This window comes from Sinohyriopsis cumingii, chromosome 16 (assembly GCF_028554795.1).
Source record: "Sinohyriopsis cumingii isolate HCF-2022 chromosome 16, ASM2855479v2, whole genome shotgun sequence".
Lineage (NCBI taxonomy): Eukaryota > Metazoa > Mollusca > Bivalvia > Unionida > Unionidae > Sinohyriopsis > Sinohyriopsis cumingii.
Genome location: NC_142976.1, coordinates 78,785,705 through 78,804,976, shown reverse-complemented (window position 1 = coordinate 78,804,976; position 19,272 = coordinate 78,785,705). Strand labels below are relative to the sequence as shown.

The 19,272-nt window shown below is 34.7% G+C and overlaps 1 protein-coding gene across 1 annotated transcript in view; it reads left to right on the top strand.

The window, feature by feature from the left end:
* Positions 1-205: 205 nt before the first annotated feature.
* Positions 206-19,272, top strand: part of LOC149780859 (uncharacterized) — a 210,966-nt gene continuing 191,899 nt past the window's right edge. The window contains exons 1-3 of the mRNA XM_089937960.1: positions 206-567; positions 10,090-10,265; positions 16,965-17,031. Coding sequence (XP_089794086.1) covers positions 540-567; positions 10,090-10,265; positions 16,965-17,031 — 271 coding nt within the window. The 5' untranslated portion in view covers positions 206-539. The remainder of the gene's footprint in view (positions 568-10,089; positions 10,266-16,964; positions 17,032-19,272) is intronic.

Here is a 19,272-nt window from a genome sequence, read left to right as displayed (position 1 = left end):
TTTGTGGGTCCATGATTGGTTAATAATTACAAGTAGAACTTTAGTATAAAAAAAATTCTATTGAGAGCTTAACCTAGCTGTAATTAAAAAATGTATTGATGCAATTTTAGTATTTTTACAAACTTTACTTAAGAGCACTGAAGAACGAAAGGTGCACCCGATTCAATACGGTGCAGAATGGATAACACATTTCATGCACATGTAGATGAACAGATGCTGTGGCTCAAAACACAGAAGCTACCACCAACGATACATGTGCACTGAGAAATATAGGTCTTTTGAACACACATATATTTAACTTAGTTAATTTCTGAATATCACGGTGTTTCCATGTGTTTACTGTGTGCACTGAATTAGCACCACGAGTCCTTGAGGACAGTGACAACACGTCTAGCTGAACCTGAAAGTCTTTATCAAACAGCAACTTTGTGCGTCTTAGCAACCCTGATATGAGGACTTTTGAACTGGACTTCAGAAGGTTGAAATTTAATACGTTCGAATACAGAAGACAAATTACGGACAAATAGGAGTAAGGCGCCATGGCAGCGGATGACATTTTACGAAATGGTAGTTACTGCGACTTAAAAACCTCGGGATATTAATATCTGATTTTGATTTTTATAATTCCGCATTGTTTAAAACCAAGACCGGCCTTAGGTCGGCGCTCACAGGTATGGAGGGGCATTGCTGCCATACTTGTATGCGTGCATTTCCTAATCTTCTTTGATGCATTATTGTAATGGCTGCTTGCAAGTGCTACTTTCATAATTCTATCAATCCAGCCGCGTCGCTAGGGTTGGTGTCACCCAGTGCGGTAAACTCATGGTGTCACCCCTCCAGACTTCCACCATGGATTTCTTAAAATAAGTCCACAGTATAATATAAAAATAAGTACCAGACGCTCTGCAGACTGCATGGTGGCACCCTGTGCCTGCTAGTCATGTATTTAACTATGATCAGTTATCCGCTTATGAAATCCGACTAGATCGAGCAGTGTGTGCTCTGTAAAATTTGAAATTTTTCATTTTGGTGTCACCCCTCTGAGATGGTGTCACCCGGTACGGTCCGCACCCCCCTAGCGATGCCACTGTATAATCGATCTATATTGTATTTTCATTGATGCAAATTGTACGTGGCAGTTTTCAAGTGCTACATTCATAATTCTAGTCATGAATTTGCTATTTTCCATTGATCCCAGTTGTAAATGGTTGCTTGCATGTTTTTTGATCTACTTTCCTTCTGCGTCATTGTATCTTGCAATTTGCCAACTACTGAATTGATTCTCTAGTTTGTCGTATGACAAACGCTATGTCAGTTATTACAAGTTTTGTATATTCTCTTTATAAACTTTACAATTACATCACTCCAACTGCTGTTTTCATACAGATTTGGCCTCGCAACAATGTAAATACCAAGTTTTATCAGTATCATCTTTGTTGACCAACTCATGTCGCCAACTGTTATCATAATGGCATACTAGAGATTAGCATGGCATAATGACAACAGATAGTGCTCTAAATTTCTAAAGCTTTTCCTTTACCAGAAATAATGAATGCTCCCCATGACACTTAACGGCATTCATTTTGTGTCAATAACTATTCCAGTCCATTTTATAAGGTGTATGTTAGCAACAAAGTTCTAATCATCTTTAAAACCATATGCTTTCTCGAAGATCTAAGTGATTTATAGCACCTTACAAAAACAAAAACACATACACTACAGTAGGATGGTCCATCTTTTAATCCCCAGTTTTGATGCACTTAAGTATTTACCTTCACTGTTTAAGAAATCTACTTCTTAGTGATATCTCTCATTACTTTGGAAATATTAGTTATTTTGAGCAAAGTAAGGATCAGGAATGACAATGATATATTCCCTCGTACTCTTCTTAACGAGCTTTCATCAGACGCACCCTGGTTGTAAGGATTGTATTTTATGTCACCCATTTTGAGGCACCTCACAGACATCTATCTTTTCCTGTGATACTCTTGTACATAAGCTCCCATGAAAATAAAATATTTCAGCAACATCAATAGCACATACAAAAAGTTTATAGGTAAAATGACCTTTAAAATTATTTAGCATTCCTTAAAGATGTTCTCATTTATGAGTATCACGATCTTAATTTTGGAACATATTTTGCAGCAAAAACCAAAATAATCATGTTCGTATCATGATAAAAATGTTTACTTGCAATTAGAAGTATTAGATTTATTTTACAATTGTTTTCCAGTACTTAATCTGCATTGTTAATGTACAGAACCTCAATCTTTGAATGTATTTATGAATTATTTTTTTTAAAAACCAAACTTTAAAACTGGTTTGCATCCTTTAAAACTTTTGTCTCTAAAAGTGGAAATAATCAGAGACGAAAGATGTTACAGGAGATTTTACTTTATTTATTGTAATTCTTACCATTATCAAAACCGCTCCAGTGGCCTAGTGGTTAGAGCGTCCGCCTCGGAAGTGGTAGGTAGTGGGTTTGAACACCGGCCGAGTCATACCAAAGACTTACAAAAATGGTACTAACAGCTTCCTCGCTAGGCGCTCAGCATTGAAAGGTTAGTGTTAGGACTGGTTGGCCTGGTATCAGGATAATGTGACTGGGTGGGACATCATGCTACATGTCTGCAGCATGATGCCCCAGTGCTAGACATCACTATAAACTGCCACACTGCAGACATTGTAGCGATATGACTGAAAAATTGTTAAAGCTACATTAAATATCCTAATTACACACACACACCATTATCAAACTATTTAAAATTAATAATTTGGTTCAAGAATTTTAAAAATATAAATATAGCACCCTTTGGTTCTAATTGTTCAGCTGCTCTTTGTCACATTAAAAATTTTTAAAAAGCTTTAAAGAATTTTTGAAATATGCATGTAGTGATGCATGATTCTGACTTTTTAATTGTGCTGCTCTTTGCAATATGAAAGTAGTTTAGTGAATTATCTATGATCAAAGAAAGAGAGAGAAAGAAAGAAAGAGAGAATGCAGCAGAACTGCATATTTCATTAAGTTGTTGTAATTGTAAACATGTATCCTGGGTTGATGAGTGTGTTTTGGGACAGTCTTCAGCATGTATCAACAAAAGAATAAACTCTACTGATCTTACTCGATAATTATACAGGGTAGAATTTTACAGATCTCTGTCTTTTTATTTGGTTTTATTCTATTTAATTGCCTACATGTATCCTGGGTAGTTGAGGGTGTTTTGGGACAGTCTTTTGTTGTCTTAGGGTAGTCATTGGGTCTTTCATTTGGTGATAAATACCATTATGGGGGGAAAAACCTCTCCTGATCTTACTTGATAATTATACAATGCAGGATTTTACTGATAACTGTCTTTTTAAGGTTTGATTCAATATAATGGTATACATGTATCCTGGGCAGGTGAGACTGTTTTCGGACAGTCTTGAGCTAGCCCCATTACTTTCAGGGTGACAGATAGAAAAATTAAACTGTTGGATGTCTCATTCATACATAAGTTGTTGGAAATAATCAAACATAAAATTTGCTGGACAGATTTGGGGAGGCAAACAGGTGTTAATAACATTGCTGAACTTTTAGAACAGTTTTTGCTTTAATATTCTTCAAAGGAATAGACTATGGAAATCTTGAGGATGCACACATTATGGTCAACAAGTATTAGTTGCTTGACTTGGTATTAGGTAAAGAACCAACAGTCTACCATTTTTCACTTAAATGGCTTGTCAAATGGTCAAATGCAGGAATATGTTGCAGATGTTCCTTAGATAACTTCTGATTGGGATTTCCTACCATTTGACAAGAGTGATAAGATCTATGGTACTTATAAACATCACTTTTAAATTTTGGCAAATAAAAATGATTCAGGATCTTGTGATAAGTCTTATTGACACCAAAATGACCAGCTTAAGGAGTTTTATGGGCTAGACTATGGATTTCCTGTCTTTATGACTTAGGAACAATAATTTGATTGCTCACTGAGCACTCATCACCAGTAGCTACATCAGGTGTCTCCATTTTCTCATAATGACCCCATTTTTCACAAAGTAACAAACTGGTACTTGTGTGGCTTTAATTTATAAAACCCCGTCTTGTGTCTTTTTTGAGGAGTAGTACTTGGGGGCCTATAACTCACATTAAAATGACTTGCATGTTTAAAAAGTGGCTGTTACTTTTTGCTCAGATATGTTACAACTGCAGTCAAAAATTGGCTTGTGGTTTCTATTATGCTGTGAAGAGAATAACTCTCTCTCTCTCTCTCTCTCTCTCTCTCTCTGTTATCCATTGTTTCAAGGCACATACATTAGGGATATGAGGCCAGATTTAAAATTTCATCTCAGGTTCATAAATATAATAGTTTTGTGAAGGTCAGAGTATCAGAAATAACAAATTAGCAAATAAAATATAATCCTTTTCATGGTTTTTGCTCATAGCAAGTGCAAACAAATTTATTATTGCCCGCAAAATAAATTCTCCAAAAAGTGAGCAGTTTTGTACAGTGTATATATTTAATACAGATCCAGTAATAGAAAGTTTTTGGGGATTAATTCTTGAAACAGACACTAGGGAATATAACTTGACTGTTCTTGAGTCATAATTTACAAATGTATGTGGTATACAAAAGGTAATGTGTCTTGGCCAATCCAGAATTTACGGTTTTAATTCCTCAGAATTTACAGTATTGAGTGTATGTCCAATCCAAAAACCAGATTGTGTGAAAAGCTTGTCTCGTTCATGTTTTATTCATATGAAAGGGAAAAACAAAAGGGATTGGCAAAAAAATCTATAAGAGCAATGTAACGAGACAATCCAGGTATTTGTTCCTTATAATTGCCTACCTGTATGATAATTTTTGTTTCAGACTAATTTATCTTACAATATTGTTTTTATGAATGCCACTTTAAATTAAACTTTTTTTCTCTTATATTTTCTATGAAAAGTTAAACATAGGACTATATTGTTTTTATTTATTTATTTTGCTTTATTGCATAGTTGTATTGTGCTGATATTTTTTGTGTCATGACAATATTAACTTATATTTTAACCTGGGTAAAATAATGATAAAATCACAGACAAATGAAGATGTTTATGTGGGGGTGGGGGTGGTTGATGCTATAACAGCCTGAGCTGTGAGTAGCCTTAAAAACTTAACAAGTTTTTTAGAAAATTATGTAGGGGTATCTTACTCTTCTGACAGAAAACAATCCCATCTGTAGATGATAGATATAAAAATTTGTATTAATCATTTTAACTACGACAATAATTTCATATGCAGATGTATAAAGCACTTTTAGTACTGTATTGTAGCAGTAATAATACAAACAAATTGAGCTGGTTACTGGTAGTGGTAGCAATGTTATTTATATTCAGTATATTATATTTTTATAATTGCTACCAGAAGAGTATGATGTTTTATCAATGAGGTACCATACAATCAGTCATCTTATCTGTACTATACATATCGCTTCATATATGGATGAGTATATTTTGTATCCAATTATCTAACAAAATTTACACTAACTATAATCTAAAGATTTAAGTCGGTGATGTGTCCCATGAATATTGGAGTTAACAAAGAGGATTATCTGGGCCCATTATAACATGTCTGTTAAACACAATAAGACTTTCAGAGAACACAACAGATATTACACTGCATCATTGTATATCATATGCATGGTAACATTAGAACCAGAGATATTCATTGCTTCTTACATTTTTAATGAAAAGGTGTTCAAATTTAATTGCATATTCAACTTTAAACCTGAGTTAAAATTTTGAAATCAGGATGTTTTTAATCACAGGGCTAGTGATTATAAGTAGAGAAGAAAAACATGATTCGTTATTGTCTTTGATGAAAATTTGTTATCCTTTACATATTTTCATATATTGTATATTTATTATATGTTATAGGAACGGTAATGAGGAAAATGGCATAAAGAAGTCTGAAATCTGTCCCATATCATGGCATAAAGAAGTCTGAAATCTGTCCCATATCATGGCATATTTTATTTGGATTATAAGGAGTAGGAATACAAATGTGATGATGAAACACCTGTGTACTTCTTAGACCTATCTGTTTTCGGACTTAACTATTCCAAAACATATGTAAGCAAATTTAGTACAACTACATCCAGTGCACATGAATTTAATGTTGTGTCCTTATTTGTTTTTGTACACGCTCTGTTCCCATGTATGATAATTAATATTGTACATATTTTTAATGTTTGAAGACAAATATAGTATGATGCATTCAACTGAGTTGTTGCAAAGACTGCAGAATTAGCAAAGTATATACTTGTTAAAATCAATGTAAATAAGGCCATTCAACATTTAATGAATATAAACTGTTTTGACAACAGCTGTATTGGGGCTACTGCATCTTTCTGTCAGGTCCTATTTTCAAGACATGTTGTGAGCCCCACTGCACTTAACTGATGATTACCAATTATACCTTTATTTTCATCAGTCAGACATTTTGAAAAAATTTCATCATGCCACAGAATTTTTTCTTTTAAGACAAAATTTCTCCATACTGTTAATTTTTTGTTTTTCTAAGACAAATGATAATCATTTAAAAATAAAAATTAATTTAACATGAAAACATTTTCTCCATTTATAAACAATACTTTTATTTATTTTAATTATAAAATGTATTTTTCTGCAATTAAACCACCACATCTTGTATGTTTACAACTTGTTATGACTCTGTGGTCTTAAACTAAGTAACAGAAAGAATCAAAACAAAGAAGTTTTGTAAAATCAACAAATAATTTAATTCTCTAAGTTATAAAATGAGAATTTAAGAGGAATTTTCAGTATTATGAATTAAATTCCAAATACATGTATTATGAAAAGTTCTATGACAAGTCCAAAAGTATAGTGTTCTAAATGAATTCCAATCTTGAATGTGCTGATGTACCATCTGTCTTGATATATTACAACATTAGAATGTCTTTGAACGAATTCACAGTAATCCCAAAATAGTATTAATCCAGTAATGAACACTTTAGTGATCAGTGAACGTTAAGTAATGATTCCTCTCAAATTATATCTGAACACCACTACAAGTGATTCCACTAGACTGATATCAAAATAGGAAAGAATACTTTGTTGACAAAGATATAAATCCCCACTTGACCTATGTTGCAAATAGCATTTTCTGTTTTTAAAAATCATCTTAATGGAAAATTACAACAAACAGTAAGTAAGTTCACTTCCAGAACCTTCTAAGGTCATAATAAAAACGTCTTGAACTAAAATTCAGTTAATCATCTTTAAAAAGAATGATATTAGTCAGGTAGGCCTGGAATATTTCCCCCAGTTGTAGACAAAGGTCAAGCAATAAAAATGATGTTAGGTCATATCTGTGTTGGATGAGTCAGTAAACCAGGGAGTGTTCCACTTCCAACACATGTGCTCTGATGTGTGCTTGGTTTTTCCACATGCTTAGAAAATTCATGCAATTAGAAATTACTATCGAAACTGGCCACTATTTTTGTACCAAAATATGTATAAAACTATAATGCATCAAATTCATTGTGGTTGATGGAATTATCTTAATTATGGATTAGATCTCTTATAGACCACTCCGGTAGCCTAGTGGTTAAAACATCCGCCTCAGATGCGGGAAGTCATGGGTTCATTCCCTGGCCAAGTCATACAAAAGACTTTTTTAAAAAATGGTACTAACAGCTGCCTCGCTTTGCACTTAGCATTAAGAGGTTACTCTTAGGATTGGTCGGCCTGGTGTCAGGATAATGTGACTGTGTGGGACATCATGCTACATGTCTGCGGCATGATGCCCCTGTGCTAGACATCACTATAAACTGCCTCACCACAGACATCATAGCCATATGACTGAAAAATTCTTAATGCTAGCTTAAAAATCAAAATCAAAATCACTTCACAGATCTCTTATTCCAGACATTGTACTGGAAATACTAAAATTAAAGGTCTGTCCACCTGGTAAATTCATTTTTAAAATTTATGATTTTCAATCAAAAATGAAAAATGTTGCTATAAGCTCATTTCAGTTGCCACAACCTCGATACTGTATTATAAATAATACTGATCAACTACGGTATTATAAATAATACTGCAGAAGGTGTGCATTAAAATTTAATGACTCACTAGCCCCCAGTCAGCAGTTCTGACTCGCTAAATACATATAACAACTCAAGGTTGGATAAATAATAATTTTATCAAATATACGAATGCAAGAATTTCATGGACATAAATCTTCAGCTCAATATATCATAATACAGTAATGGCCAGGTTGATCAAATGCCCTTTACTCTTTACTTTGTCATATAGAAATTACTGTCCTATTGTGACTATGTGAGAGAGTCTCTGCCCAAGTACTCATCTAATTTCTCTTCTTTCCTCCTTCCTTCCTCTTCCTCCTTCTGTACTCTGTGCGTCCTGTGTACACACTGGAAGTCTCCACAGCTTTCTTCTTATTCTCTTGGTGTCGTCACTTCGTACACCCTGGAATATCTCAGCACTGACTATCACGGCATCCTGGGAACTTCCTTTGAGAAGCTTGTTTACCCAGCTCAATTCCCTTCTTTTTATGAGTTAAGTCTCAGAGTGGCTTTTAGCTAAAATTCCCTCCTCAACATAAGCTTCCTGCTTTACTAAACAATAAGTCTCTCTCCCCCGAGAATTTGCAGCTCACTGACGGGTCTGTGCGCATTTATGAATAAGAATGAAGCCTTTTCCCACCTAAAGTATTAGCCCCTCTCAGCGGAAGATCTAGCTTCTCTCATCCCTACTCTGCTCTTTGAAATTAACCACTCTCTCACGGACCTTCCATCAGACTGATGGGGGAACAGTTTTACCAGGCCCTATGTACATATAAATTTCCATTTATCGGATTCATGCATTGCACTCTACGCACGAATAGCATTACTCAGTGAATTTGTATAACATACTCATACTGTATATACCCATCGTTATTATGTAATCATTCCTACTGCATGTGTCCTAAGAATTACAGAATTATACATATAAATATATATGCATATAAATCCAACTCCTTCTAATTTCGTATAGTGCTCAATCTACATTCTGATAGATGTTAAGTACATGTCATAATTCAATTATTTAATAAATTCAACAATATGATGCGATTAAATATTCTAATAAATGCGACTAGACGTCATTATTCAGTATTCTAATATATTCAACTATCTACTCAAATCAAGCACAAAGACTTGGCCAAGATACCGTCTTACCTTTGAAGCTAATTTAGAGATCCAAAATTATGTAACTCCTAGTAAGACATCTGGCCAATATGCTCTGATTCTGCAAAATTCTGCCTTCAGTTTGTTACATCAATAAATGAAATCATGGTTTAATGAAACTTTTTTGTCTCATCAGTAAATAGTGCTATGATGTGTTTGTTATACAACTTTATGCCATCTGGGCCTGAAGTATATTTCTACATTTTTAAGGTGACTAATGGAGCCAGCATTTTTGTCCTGGATGAATCAGATGACCCCACATAGAATGTTTCAATAAATATGTGTGATACATAAATATCCATGAATAAAGATAGTTGATAAAGATCTAGTTGTTTACCTTCATTACCGGGGTGGGTGGGTATTCATTCAGCTTAAAAGTGATTTGCATGGGTGGCTAAAATTGTGTGATGTGACAGTAACACTATATTGAATGCATTAGAAACGGGAGTTCAGGCAGTTTACTTGATGTATACAGAATAGGCCTGATGTGTCTTCTTGCATGTCATTGGAGATGACTAATGGAACCAGCCTTTGGATCATGATTATGGTGCGTGATTATGGGATTCATGCAAATTTCTGAAAAGTTGATTAGAACGATGAATCAAATGCATGAAAAATTATGTACCATATTTTCAAGTACTGTTGTGTCTGCAGTAAAATTGATGTTATGTTTAGAAAGTTTCAAGCTTCTTGTGTTCAAAATTATGGGGAGGCGGGAGATTATTAGTCTGTTTTATTGTCTTTTTGGGAATACCCAAACTTACTTGGCATTGTATGACCAAAATTGTGCTGACGTACCTACCTACCCACCTACCTAGATGCATGTAAAAAATTAATTGTCATTAATAGGAGTACGCCAGAATTTGGATGCCTGGATCAAAAAGCTAGAGTGTGATGGAGATATTGAAAAACAACATGCTTTCAAAAAGAAGTTTCTGGAAAGACTGAAGACCTCTCCCATTGCCATAGAGACCGATAAAGCTAATGAGCAGCACTATGAGGTTCCAACAGAATTCTTCAAAATTGTGAGTTTTATTTTTGAATCAATACCCAAGTTAAGTGTTGATTGATAATTCAGATGTGTCAGAGCTGGGGTGGCCATTGCTGCCCTAATAATTCAGCAAGATAAAATATATATTTTTAAAATCCACTATTTATCTGGTACAATAAAACAGGAAATGTGCATAAATATGCCATGTTATTTGTCACATTGATGATGTCAGTTGTTTTTGGAAAACGGCCAGTGCATTAGGTCTGTGTGAAACAATGCATGACCAGTTATTGGATAATTCAAAGCGATTAGTGCACATGAGTAGATAACATTGACCGCCAGTAAGTAAGGTGAGTAAAACATCATTGTTCTGATAAAATGACAACCACCTGTCCTTTGTTTTTGAGACAAAAAGAAAGTAGTACCATCCTTACATAAATGACTACTTTGATCATGCTTTACTTGATACGACAATCTAAAGTTAATATTATGTAAATTACACTTTCTTTGAAATGGTAAAGTACTCTGAGACGTGCACACATACTCAGTGTGCAAACCCAAGTGAGCAGCTTTGACTTTCTGTTTGGTGTGAGCATTGGCTATGAAATACTTTGTCACACAGACAATCTAAGTAAAACTGCAAGACAAAGACATTAGCATCTGAAGGTCGGTGACCAGCACAGCTCACTGTTGTGACATTGAAAACCATGAGAGATGATGATGATTATGATAAGTTATGGGACTTTGTTGCTGGAAAATTTGATAACTTAGTTGTCAACAAGCCTACCTTGCCATGCCGCCGAAAGATGCCAAAACTATATGAGACAGGAGACATGCCTAACAAATACACAGCAACAGAGAAAGATCTGTACTGGCAGAAATACTTTGAGGTGATTGATCTGTCAGTTGTGTGAAAGACAGATTGACCGGCCAGAGTATCAGTCTTACCGGCATCCTCAAGGCATGCCTCTCAAATGTGTTAACAACAATGCAACATTCCAATAGTCAGGTTTTTTGTATGCAAGGTTTTTATTTTGCAGAATTTTCTTTTCTTCGATCGGTTTCTAGAAAAGCAAGTACAGTGTATCAGTTATATTGTGGTTATTGTGGCTTATCGGAGATGTAAAGGGATTAGTGGTCACATAAGCCAGGTCTTAGCAGGTAATGACACTAAGATGCTTGTTAATTGATTATCAGTGCCTTATCATCACACTGATGAAAAGACTTACACTCAGCTTAAGACTTAACTTTACCTACTTTCTTTGGTGCCAAGTACAAGGCTGCAGACATGTTGGATTCTTGAGAGACTGGCCAGCTGAAAGTAGTTTATATTGTAATATAATTTTGATAAAGAAAACAGAACACCCAAGAGCCCAAGTGATTTGTGGAATGAGTCTTGGAAATCAGTTACCATATGTACTGGCTTATAAGGGGAGTCAGAGTACAAACAACAGAGATCCTGATCTGCTGTATTACAATGTGCCTTCTGGATCAGTGTCTATGTTGTTTGTTCTACTGATTGCACTTAACAAACTGCACAGACCTAGATTGGCCAGCGCATTATGTGCCAGCAGATCTGGGTCTGTTTAGTTTGCAGTTGGACTCATAAGTGAGTTGAGATGGTATATGTTTTCACAACTGTGGAAGGAAATATTCAGTGGCAGGCCATGATACACCATACTTGTAAAGGTTAACATTAACTAGGCGTGAGGTCATAAATGGTCATTTATTTGTCATTTTGATTAGAAATCTGCAGTGTAATTTAATTTTTTATTTAAGACAATCTAGAATGTAGTATAATGTGTTTCATAAATATCAAACAAAAAAGTGTATGGAATATTGTCATATTTTTATCCTGGCAATTTTATTCAAATTGAAATTGTTTTAAGTGAATTAAATTAATTAACATCTTCCTTGAACCATGCCACATACAGAATTTAAGAATGATAAGCTCAAGCCATTGAAATTTGTAATATAGTTTTAACATCACAAACAATAACTTGTATAACTTCTCTTTGCCTTGGATTTTCATTCTTTCATAATAATTCTAAATATTTTACAGTGAATTGGCAGTCTGCTGATATTTATATGGTGTTGCAATAACATGTACAAAATGCTCTGAATTCTTGCAAGAAAAAAGGGTATTGTTATTGGAACTCCTGTTTTTAGGAAGGGCTTTCAACTTTATTCAGCAAATGAGTCCTGGACTCCAACTACCAAGAACCCAAGATTAAATTTACCTTCTTGGTTTTTGCATAGGTTGTTAAGGAAGCCACGTATAATTTGGCCAGTTCCAGAAAGGTTGCTCTAAAAATTCTAGTCATGTTATTCATATGCAACTATTTCCAGACAATACAACATAAATAGCTTTTTTATGTTGTGTCCTAGTTTGTGCCCAGCACTAGTATTTCTTGATGCATCTAAATGCAAAGCTAATCCACGCAACTTCATTAAAATTTTTTTTTAGAAAAATGAAGGAAATATAAAGTTTAGTGATACCTTTTTTATCTCAGACAATTGAATTTAATGAAAGATGTGGGAAGAGTATTGAATATTTTTTTTGTGCATATTGGTGCATAACAAAGAATAATTTGAAGCATGCTTCATATTTATCAATGAAAATAACAATTTTAGAATATGCTTTATTATTACCCTAGATTTTGTAGATCCAGACTATTGCTAGTTCTGTTCAGACTGACTGTTCGGTTGTCCTAATGATACAACCAGGCTTCATAGCCAAGAACAGGTTGTCATATGTGGTCAGCCAGAATGCAGCCATTCACTCTGCTGGATTCATATTACACTGGACAACAAATTTTTACAAAAGTCATGTTACTGAAATAAAATTAGTCAATTCTTATCAATTTTTATGTGCTGAACACGAATATGACAGTCAAATTGCAAAATTGGCTCTAGTTTTTTTGTAATCTGCAAGAAATTAATGTTTACATAACGAAATGCATTCCAATAGTAAAAGGTCAACTGTAATAGCCTACCTATAAAAAATCAAGTCATTGACTACATCTTAGATTTCTTCGCCTGTCTCTTGTACAGCTGTTCGGGAGCATCTCTGAGGAGTGTCCAGCAGTAGTCAGCCAGCATTGTAGTGGACCATTTTCCCTGGTATCTTTGTTCCATTGTTGCGATATCTTGATGAAAACGTTCGCCGTGTTCATCACTAACAATACCACAGTTGCTAGGAAAGAAATCCAAATGGGAATGAAGGAAGTGAATCTTTAGAGACATATTGCAGCCAAGTTTCTTATACTTCATCAACATGTCTTCTACTAGTTCCTTATAGTTTTCTGCCCTAACATTTCCGAGGAAGTTTGTAGAAACTAGGCGAAAAGCATTCCATGCTTGTTTCGCGTCACCTTCCAGCAAGTTGTTGAACCGGTCATCTTTGAAAAGCTCTCGAATCTGAGGACCCACAAAAACTCCCTCTTTAATCTTTGCTTCCCTGAGTCGAGGGAATTTTTCATGCAGGTATCGGAATGCTGGCAAAGTCCGGTCAATGGCTTTCACGAAGTTCTTCATCAAACCTAGTTTGATGTGAAGGGGTGGTAGCAAGATTTTCTGAGCCTCAACCAGAGCTGGGTGTTGGATATTCTTCTCTCCAATGGCTACATTCTGCCTGTGAGTCCATTCCTTCCTCATGTAGTGCATTTCCCTTGCTCGGCTATCCCACTCGCATAAGAAACACATGTATTTTGTATATCCTTGCTGCAGTCCCATTAAAAGGGCAACTACCTTCAAATCACCACAGAGGTGCCAGCTGTACTTGTTATACTCAATGGAATTCAGTAGCTGCCTTAAGTTATCGTATGTCTCTTTCATGTGGACAGCATACGCTACTGGAATAGATGGAAGAATGTTTCCATTGTGCAAAAGCACAGCCTTGAGACTCAGTTTCGAAGAGTCCACAAATAGTCTCCATTCTTGTGGGTCATGAGTGATTTTTAAAGCATTCATGAGGCCCTCAATATCGGAACAGAATATCAGATTACTTTCCTTTCTGAAGAAAGGCTCCAATTGCTGGTGGCGCTTTCGATATGCAGTAATTGTGACATCTTCTTCTAGAAGATTCCATTGTTGGAGTCTTGATCCTAGCAATTCTGCCTTGTTCTTTGATAAGTCCAAATCACGAATCAGGTCATTTAGTTCTTCCTGTGTTATTCTGTGTGGGGTTGATGATGCACCACAGTGAAAATCTGGATCACTGCATGCTGATGGACCAGGAGAAGAACAGGTCGACTCACCTTTGTCTTCGTCAGATGAATCAAGAGAATATTCTGCTGGAGGTTCTGGAATAGGAAGTCCCTCACCATGTGGAACTGGTCTCAATGCAGACGGAATGTTTGGGTAGACTATTCTCGACTTCTTTCGCTTCGTTATTCCGCCGGAAAGAGGAGGAACCAAGCAGAAGTAACAGTCATTTAGGTGGTTGCTTGGCTCTCTCCACACCATTGGGACTGCAAACGGCATTGATGACCTTTTGCAATTCAACCACTGTGAAAGCTGTGTTGTACATGTAGCACAGCATATATGCGGAGCCCAAGGCTTGTCTTGGTCACCAACCTTGCATCCGAAGTAAAGATGATATGCCTTCTTCACTTGAGAATTGATACTTTTCTTCTGGTTGGCAAATGTCACTTCCCCACAAATATAGCAAAAATTGTCCGCAGTATTAACACACTTTCGAGGCATTACTGTTCTTTATTGTACGTAAATGGATAAAATAATAAGTTTTATGTAACAGTAGCTTGAACTGTCTCGCACAACGTCTAAAATATTTTAAATGCTGAACCTATCTGATTGGGCTTTATATAGTACACTGCTTACGTCAGCTTCAGCAGCCGCCTGGCATTAGTATAATAGGCCTACACATGTATAGTACACTGCTGACGTCAACTTACTTCAGCAGCCGCATGGCATTAGTATTGCATTGCATCAGAAAATGATGCAATCAACTGTGGATGATGTGAGCATGATGGTATTATGCAATGTTACATCATTATTCCGGATGTTGCTGCAGTCCTACTGGAGAAATTTACACAGTGAAACATAGAAAATGAGGTATATGAATATCTTCAAAACGAGAGCCAATACAAATTTTTCACGGTTATATTCGTGTTCGGCACACCAAAATACTACAGATTAGGGCCTTTTCAAGTCAGTAATGATTTCACTGTTGACCAGTGTTACATGCTCTTGGTCACTGCTCAAAGTGCATTGAAAACAGTTATGTGGCCTCCAAAAAATATATAGAAACGTGACATAAACCCTCAAGCTTTGGCATCATGCCTTAAGTGAGTGGTACACTCAGTGTACATTTTACAAAACCTGATATACCTCATGAACATTTCAGCACATGAATTCAAGTGATGTCTGTGATCCTCACATTTGAACGTGTTGTTTTCACACTGACACCATCATCTTTCTGAAGTTTCAATCTTTGAGATCAAGTGTTCCTGAGAAGAAAGTTGAATCTGGCAAGTCCTGTGGTTGTAATCCAGATAACCACTAGACCCCCTCAGCAACTACCCAACTTCCTCATGCATGTTTGTTTATAATAATAATAATGATAACAATAATAATAAAAATATTGCTTTATTTAAAGTAGGTGACACAGTTAGTTGCTTGAACTAATCCTCCTTGTGGCCATCTATTACATGCATATTTACATACAGTTACATGTACACAATTGCACATGCAATAATAATAATAATAATAATACCAGACTAATGACAGAAAATTTTGTAAGAATGTGCTTCAACTATGTACATTGTGGATATACAGTACAAAGATAGTGAAACAACAAAGTTGAAGGTTTTAGAATTTGTTCTTTAAGTTGTAAGTTGTAATATTTTTGTTAAATCAAACAGGTTACACTTTTCATATGGCTTTTGCTGGATTTGCCCAGAATTTTTCTTGGGAAAAACTGCCATTTGTTTTTCATTTGTTATAAATGTGACATGTCAATGATCTTCTGCTACCTTTACATTAGTATTGTGGTTTTATTGTTCACATATGTAATCAAGTGATATTTCCTGCAAAAGGTCTCTGTGCTAGAGTTTGAATGTTCATGTATTTCTCCCTCCTATCCCTATTCTCCAAACATTAAAGTAATTTGATGATGTATTCCATGGTCAAAGGAATTTTATAATAAATGATTTTTACTGATATACTTCCCTGAACTTATTGCTATGAAACCCTCCCCACATGTCCCAACAAATACAAGCATTCTTATGATGTATCTCTCAAGCTAAACTAGATAACAATCAGTATATGGATGGACATCTAATTATAATGATATCTGGAAAGATAAAGATTATTTCCAAATGATAAATGTGATTGGGTAAGTACATGTATTTTTGGAGAAACATAAAGTACCATTTAAAAAATGCCAGATAAAAAAGCAAATATTCAGTTTAAATGGAAGATAGCATAAATAAATTTTGGCTTCATTTCTGTTTCACTACATTCCACATTGCTTCAGATGCTTATGTATGTCACTAAAATCCCATATGACACTATTGTTACTGTTTTTATTAAAAAAAATGTTTTCTAAATACAATAATTGTGCATACAGAGGAAGGAGATTACAAAAAAAATTTCCAAGGAAAGAGGGCAGATTTAGAAGACAGAATAGCTCATCCCCCTCCTTTTAATTAAATGGTTTGTGTCTAAGTATTAGCTGCAAGGTGTTATGATTATTTTATCATCTTTTTAGGTATTAGGACCCAGAATGAAATACAGTTGCTGTTACTGGCCACATGGAGTAAAGACTTTAGATAAAGGTCAGTCTGTCCCTCTCTGTTGTTAGGACATTTGTCTGTTATGTTCATGTGTCTTTAAACATATCCCCAAATTCTAAACTCTGAATTCATTTATTTCCATGGGTATACTATTTTAGGGTTTTTATTAGAGTGTCATTTTCCATGGTATGTAAATGTTTTGATCTACATTCATCCAGAATTTCTCTTCAAATCTAAGATAAATCATAGACTCTCAGAATTTAGTTGTGACTTTCCTTTTTAGAGATTTATCTTAAATATACATGTAACAGTTGTGGACTTAATTCTTTCTCAAATATACAAGCTATTTGGTTGTTTTTCAGTTGACATCTTTATTTTGTTTTGTTTTTTTCTTTCCTGTGTATGATGCTTAATCTCGTAAGTCGATAGAAATAAATTTTTCTTGCTCAGGCTTCTCTGAGAAACTGAAAATAACACACAACAAAATTGTTATAAAACAAATGTTAGATGTCCTAATTTGTGAATACATGTATTACATAACATTTTTACCATGTAATACTTTGTCATTAAAAAAATGCCTCTTCCCCACCCCCAAAAAATCCCATGCCGATTCTAGCAGGATACAAAGTTGCATATGGGAATGTTGTTGGCATGATGTGGTCAAAGATAGTCCGTAAATAGTAATAACAATATTTACTCCACAATTTTTCAAAGAATTGCTTATTTTACAACTAAAACATTCTTTTTCTTTTAGTTGTTGCCATGATTAATGATTTTAAAATTGTGTAAAATGTGAAATGAATGTCAGAAGGACCCAGTTTCTCAATAATTTAGGCTTGCTTACATTGTCAAAACTTTAAAAATTTTTATCTTTAATTTTAATAAAGTTACACTTGCAGGATCATTTTAACTTTGCATGTATATGAGCATAATAAACTTCAGTGATGTTGATATACTTCACTGATGTTCATATACTTCACTGATGTTGATATACTTCACTGATGTTGATATACTTCTGTGATGTTGATATACTTCAGTGATGTTGATATACTTCAGTGATGTTCATATACTTCTGTGATGTTGATATACTTCTGTGATGTTGATATACTTCAGTGATGTTGATATACTTCACTGATGCTGATATACTTCTGTGATGTTGATATACTTCAGTGATGTTAATATACTTCTGTGATGTTGATATACTTCAGTGATGTTGATATACTTCACTGATGTTGATATACTTCAGTGATGTTGATATACTTCACTGATGTTGATATACTTCAGTGATGTTGATATACTTCAGTGATGTTGATATACTTCAGTGATGTTGATATACTTCACTGATGTTGATCTACTTCACTGATGTTCATATACTTCAGTGATGTTGATATACTTCACTGATGTTCATATACTTCAGTGATGTTGATATACTTCAGTGATGTTGATATACTTCACTGATGTTGATATACTTCTGTGATGTTCATATACTTCTGTGATGTTGATATACTTCAGTGATGTTCATATACTTCAGTGATGTTGATATACTTCACTGATGTTCATATACTTCACTGATGTTGATATACTTCACTGATGTTGATATACTTCAGTGATGTTGATATACTTCAGTGATGTTGGTATACTTCAGTGATGTTGATATACTTCAGTGATGTTCATATACTTCAGTGATGTTGATATACTTCAGTGATGTTCATATTCTTCAGTGATGTTGATATACTTCAGTGAAGTTGATATACTTCAGTGATGTTGATATACTTCAGTGATGTTGATATACTTCACTGATTTTGATATACTTCACTGATGTTGATATACTTCAGTGATGTTCATATACTTCAGTGATGTTGATATACTTCACTGATGTTCATATACTTCACTGATGTTGATATACTTCACTGATGTTGATATACTTCAGTGATGTTGATATACTTCAGTGATGTTGGTATACTTCAGTGATGTTGATATACTTCAGTGATGTTCATATACTTCAGTGATGTTGATATACTTCAGTGATGTTCATATTCTTCAGTGATGTTGATATACTTCAGTGATGTTGATATACTTCAGTGATGTTGATATACTTCACTGATTTTGATATACTTCACTGATGTTGATATACTTCAGTGATGTTCATATACTTCAGTGATGTTGATATACTTCACTGATGTTCACATACTTCACTGATGTTGATATACTTCACTGATGTTGATATACTTCACTGATGTTGATATACTTCAGTGATGTTGATATACTTCTGTGATGTTGATA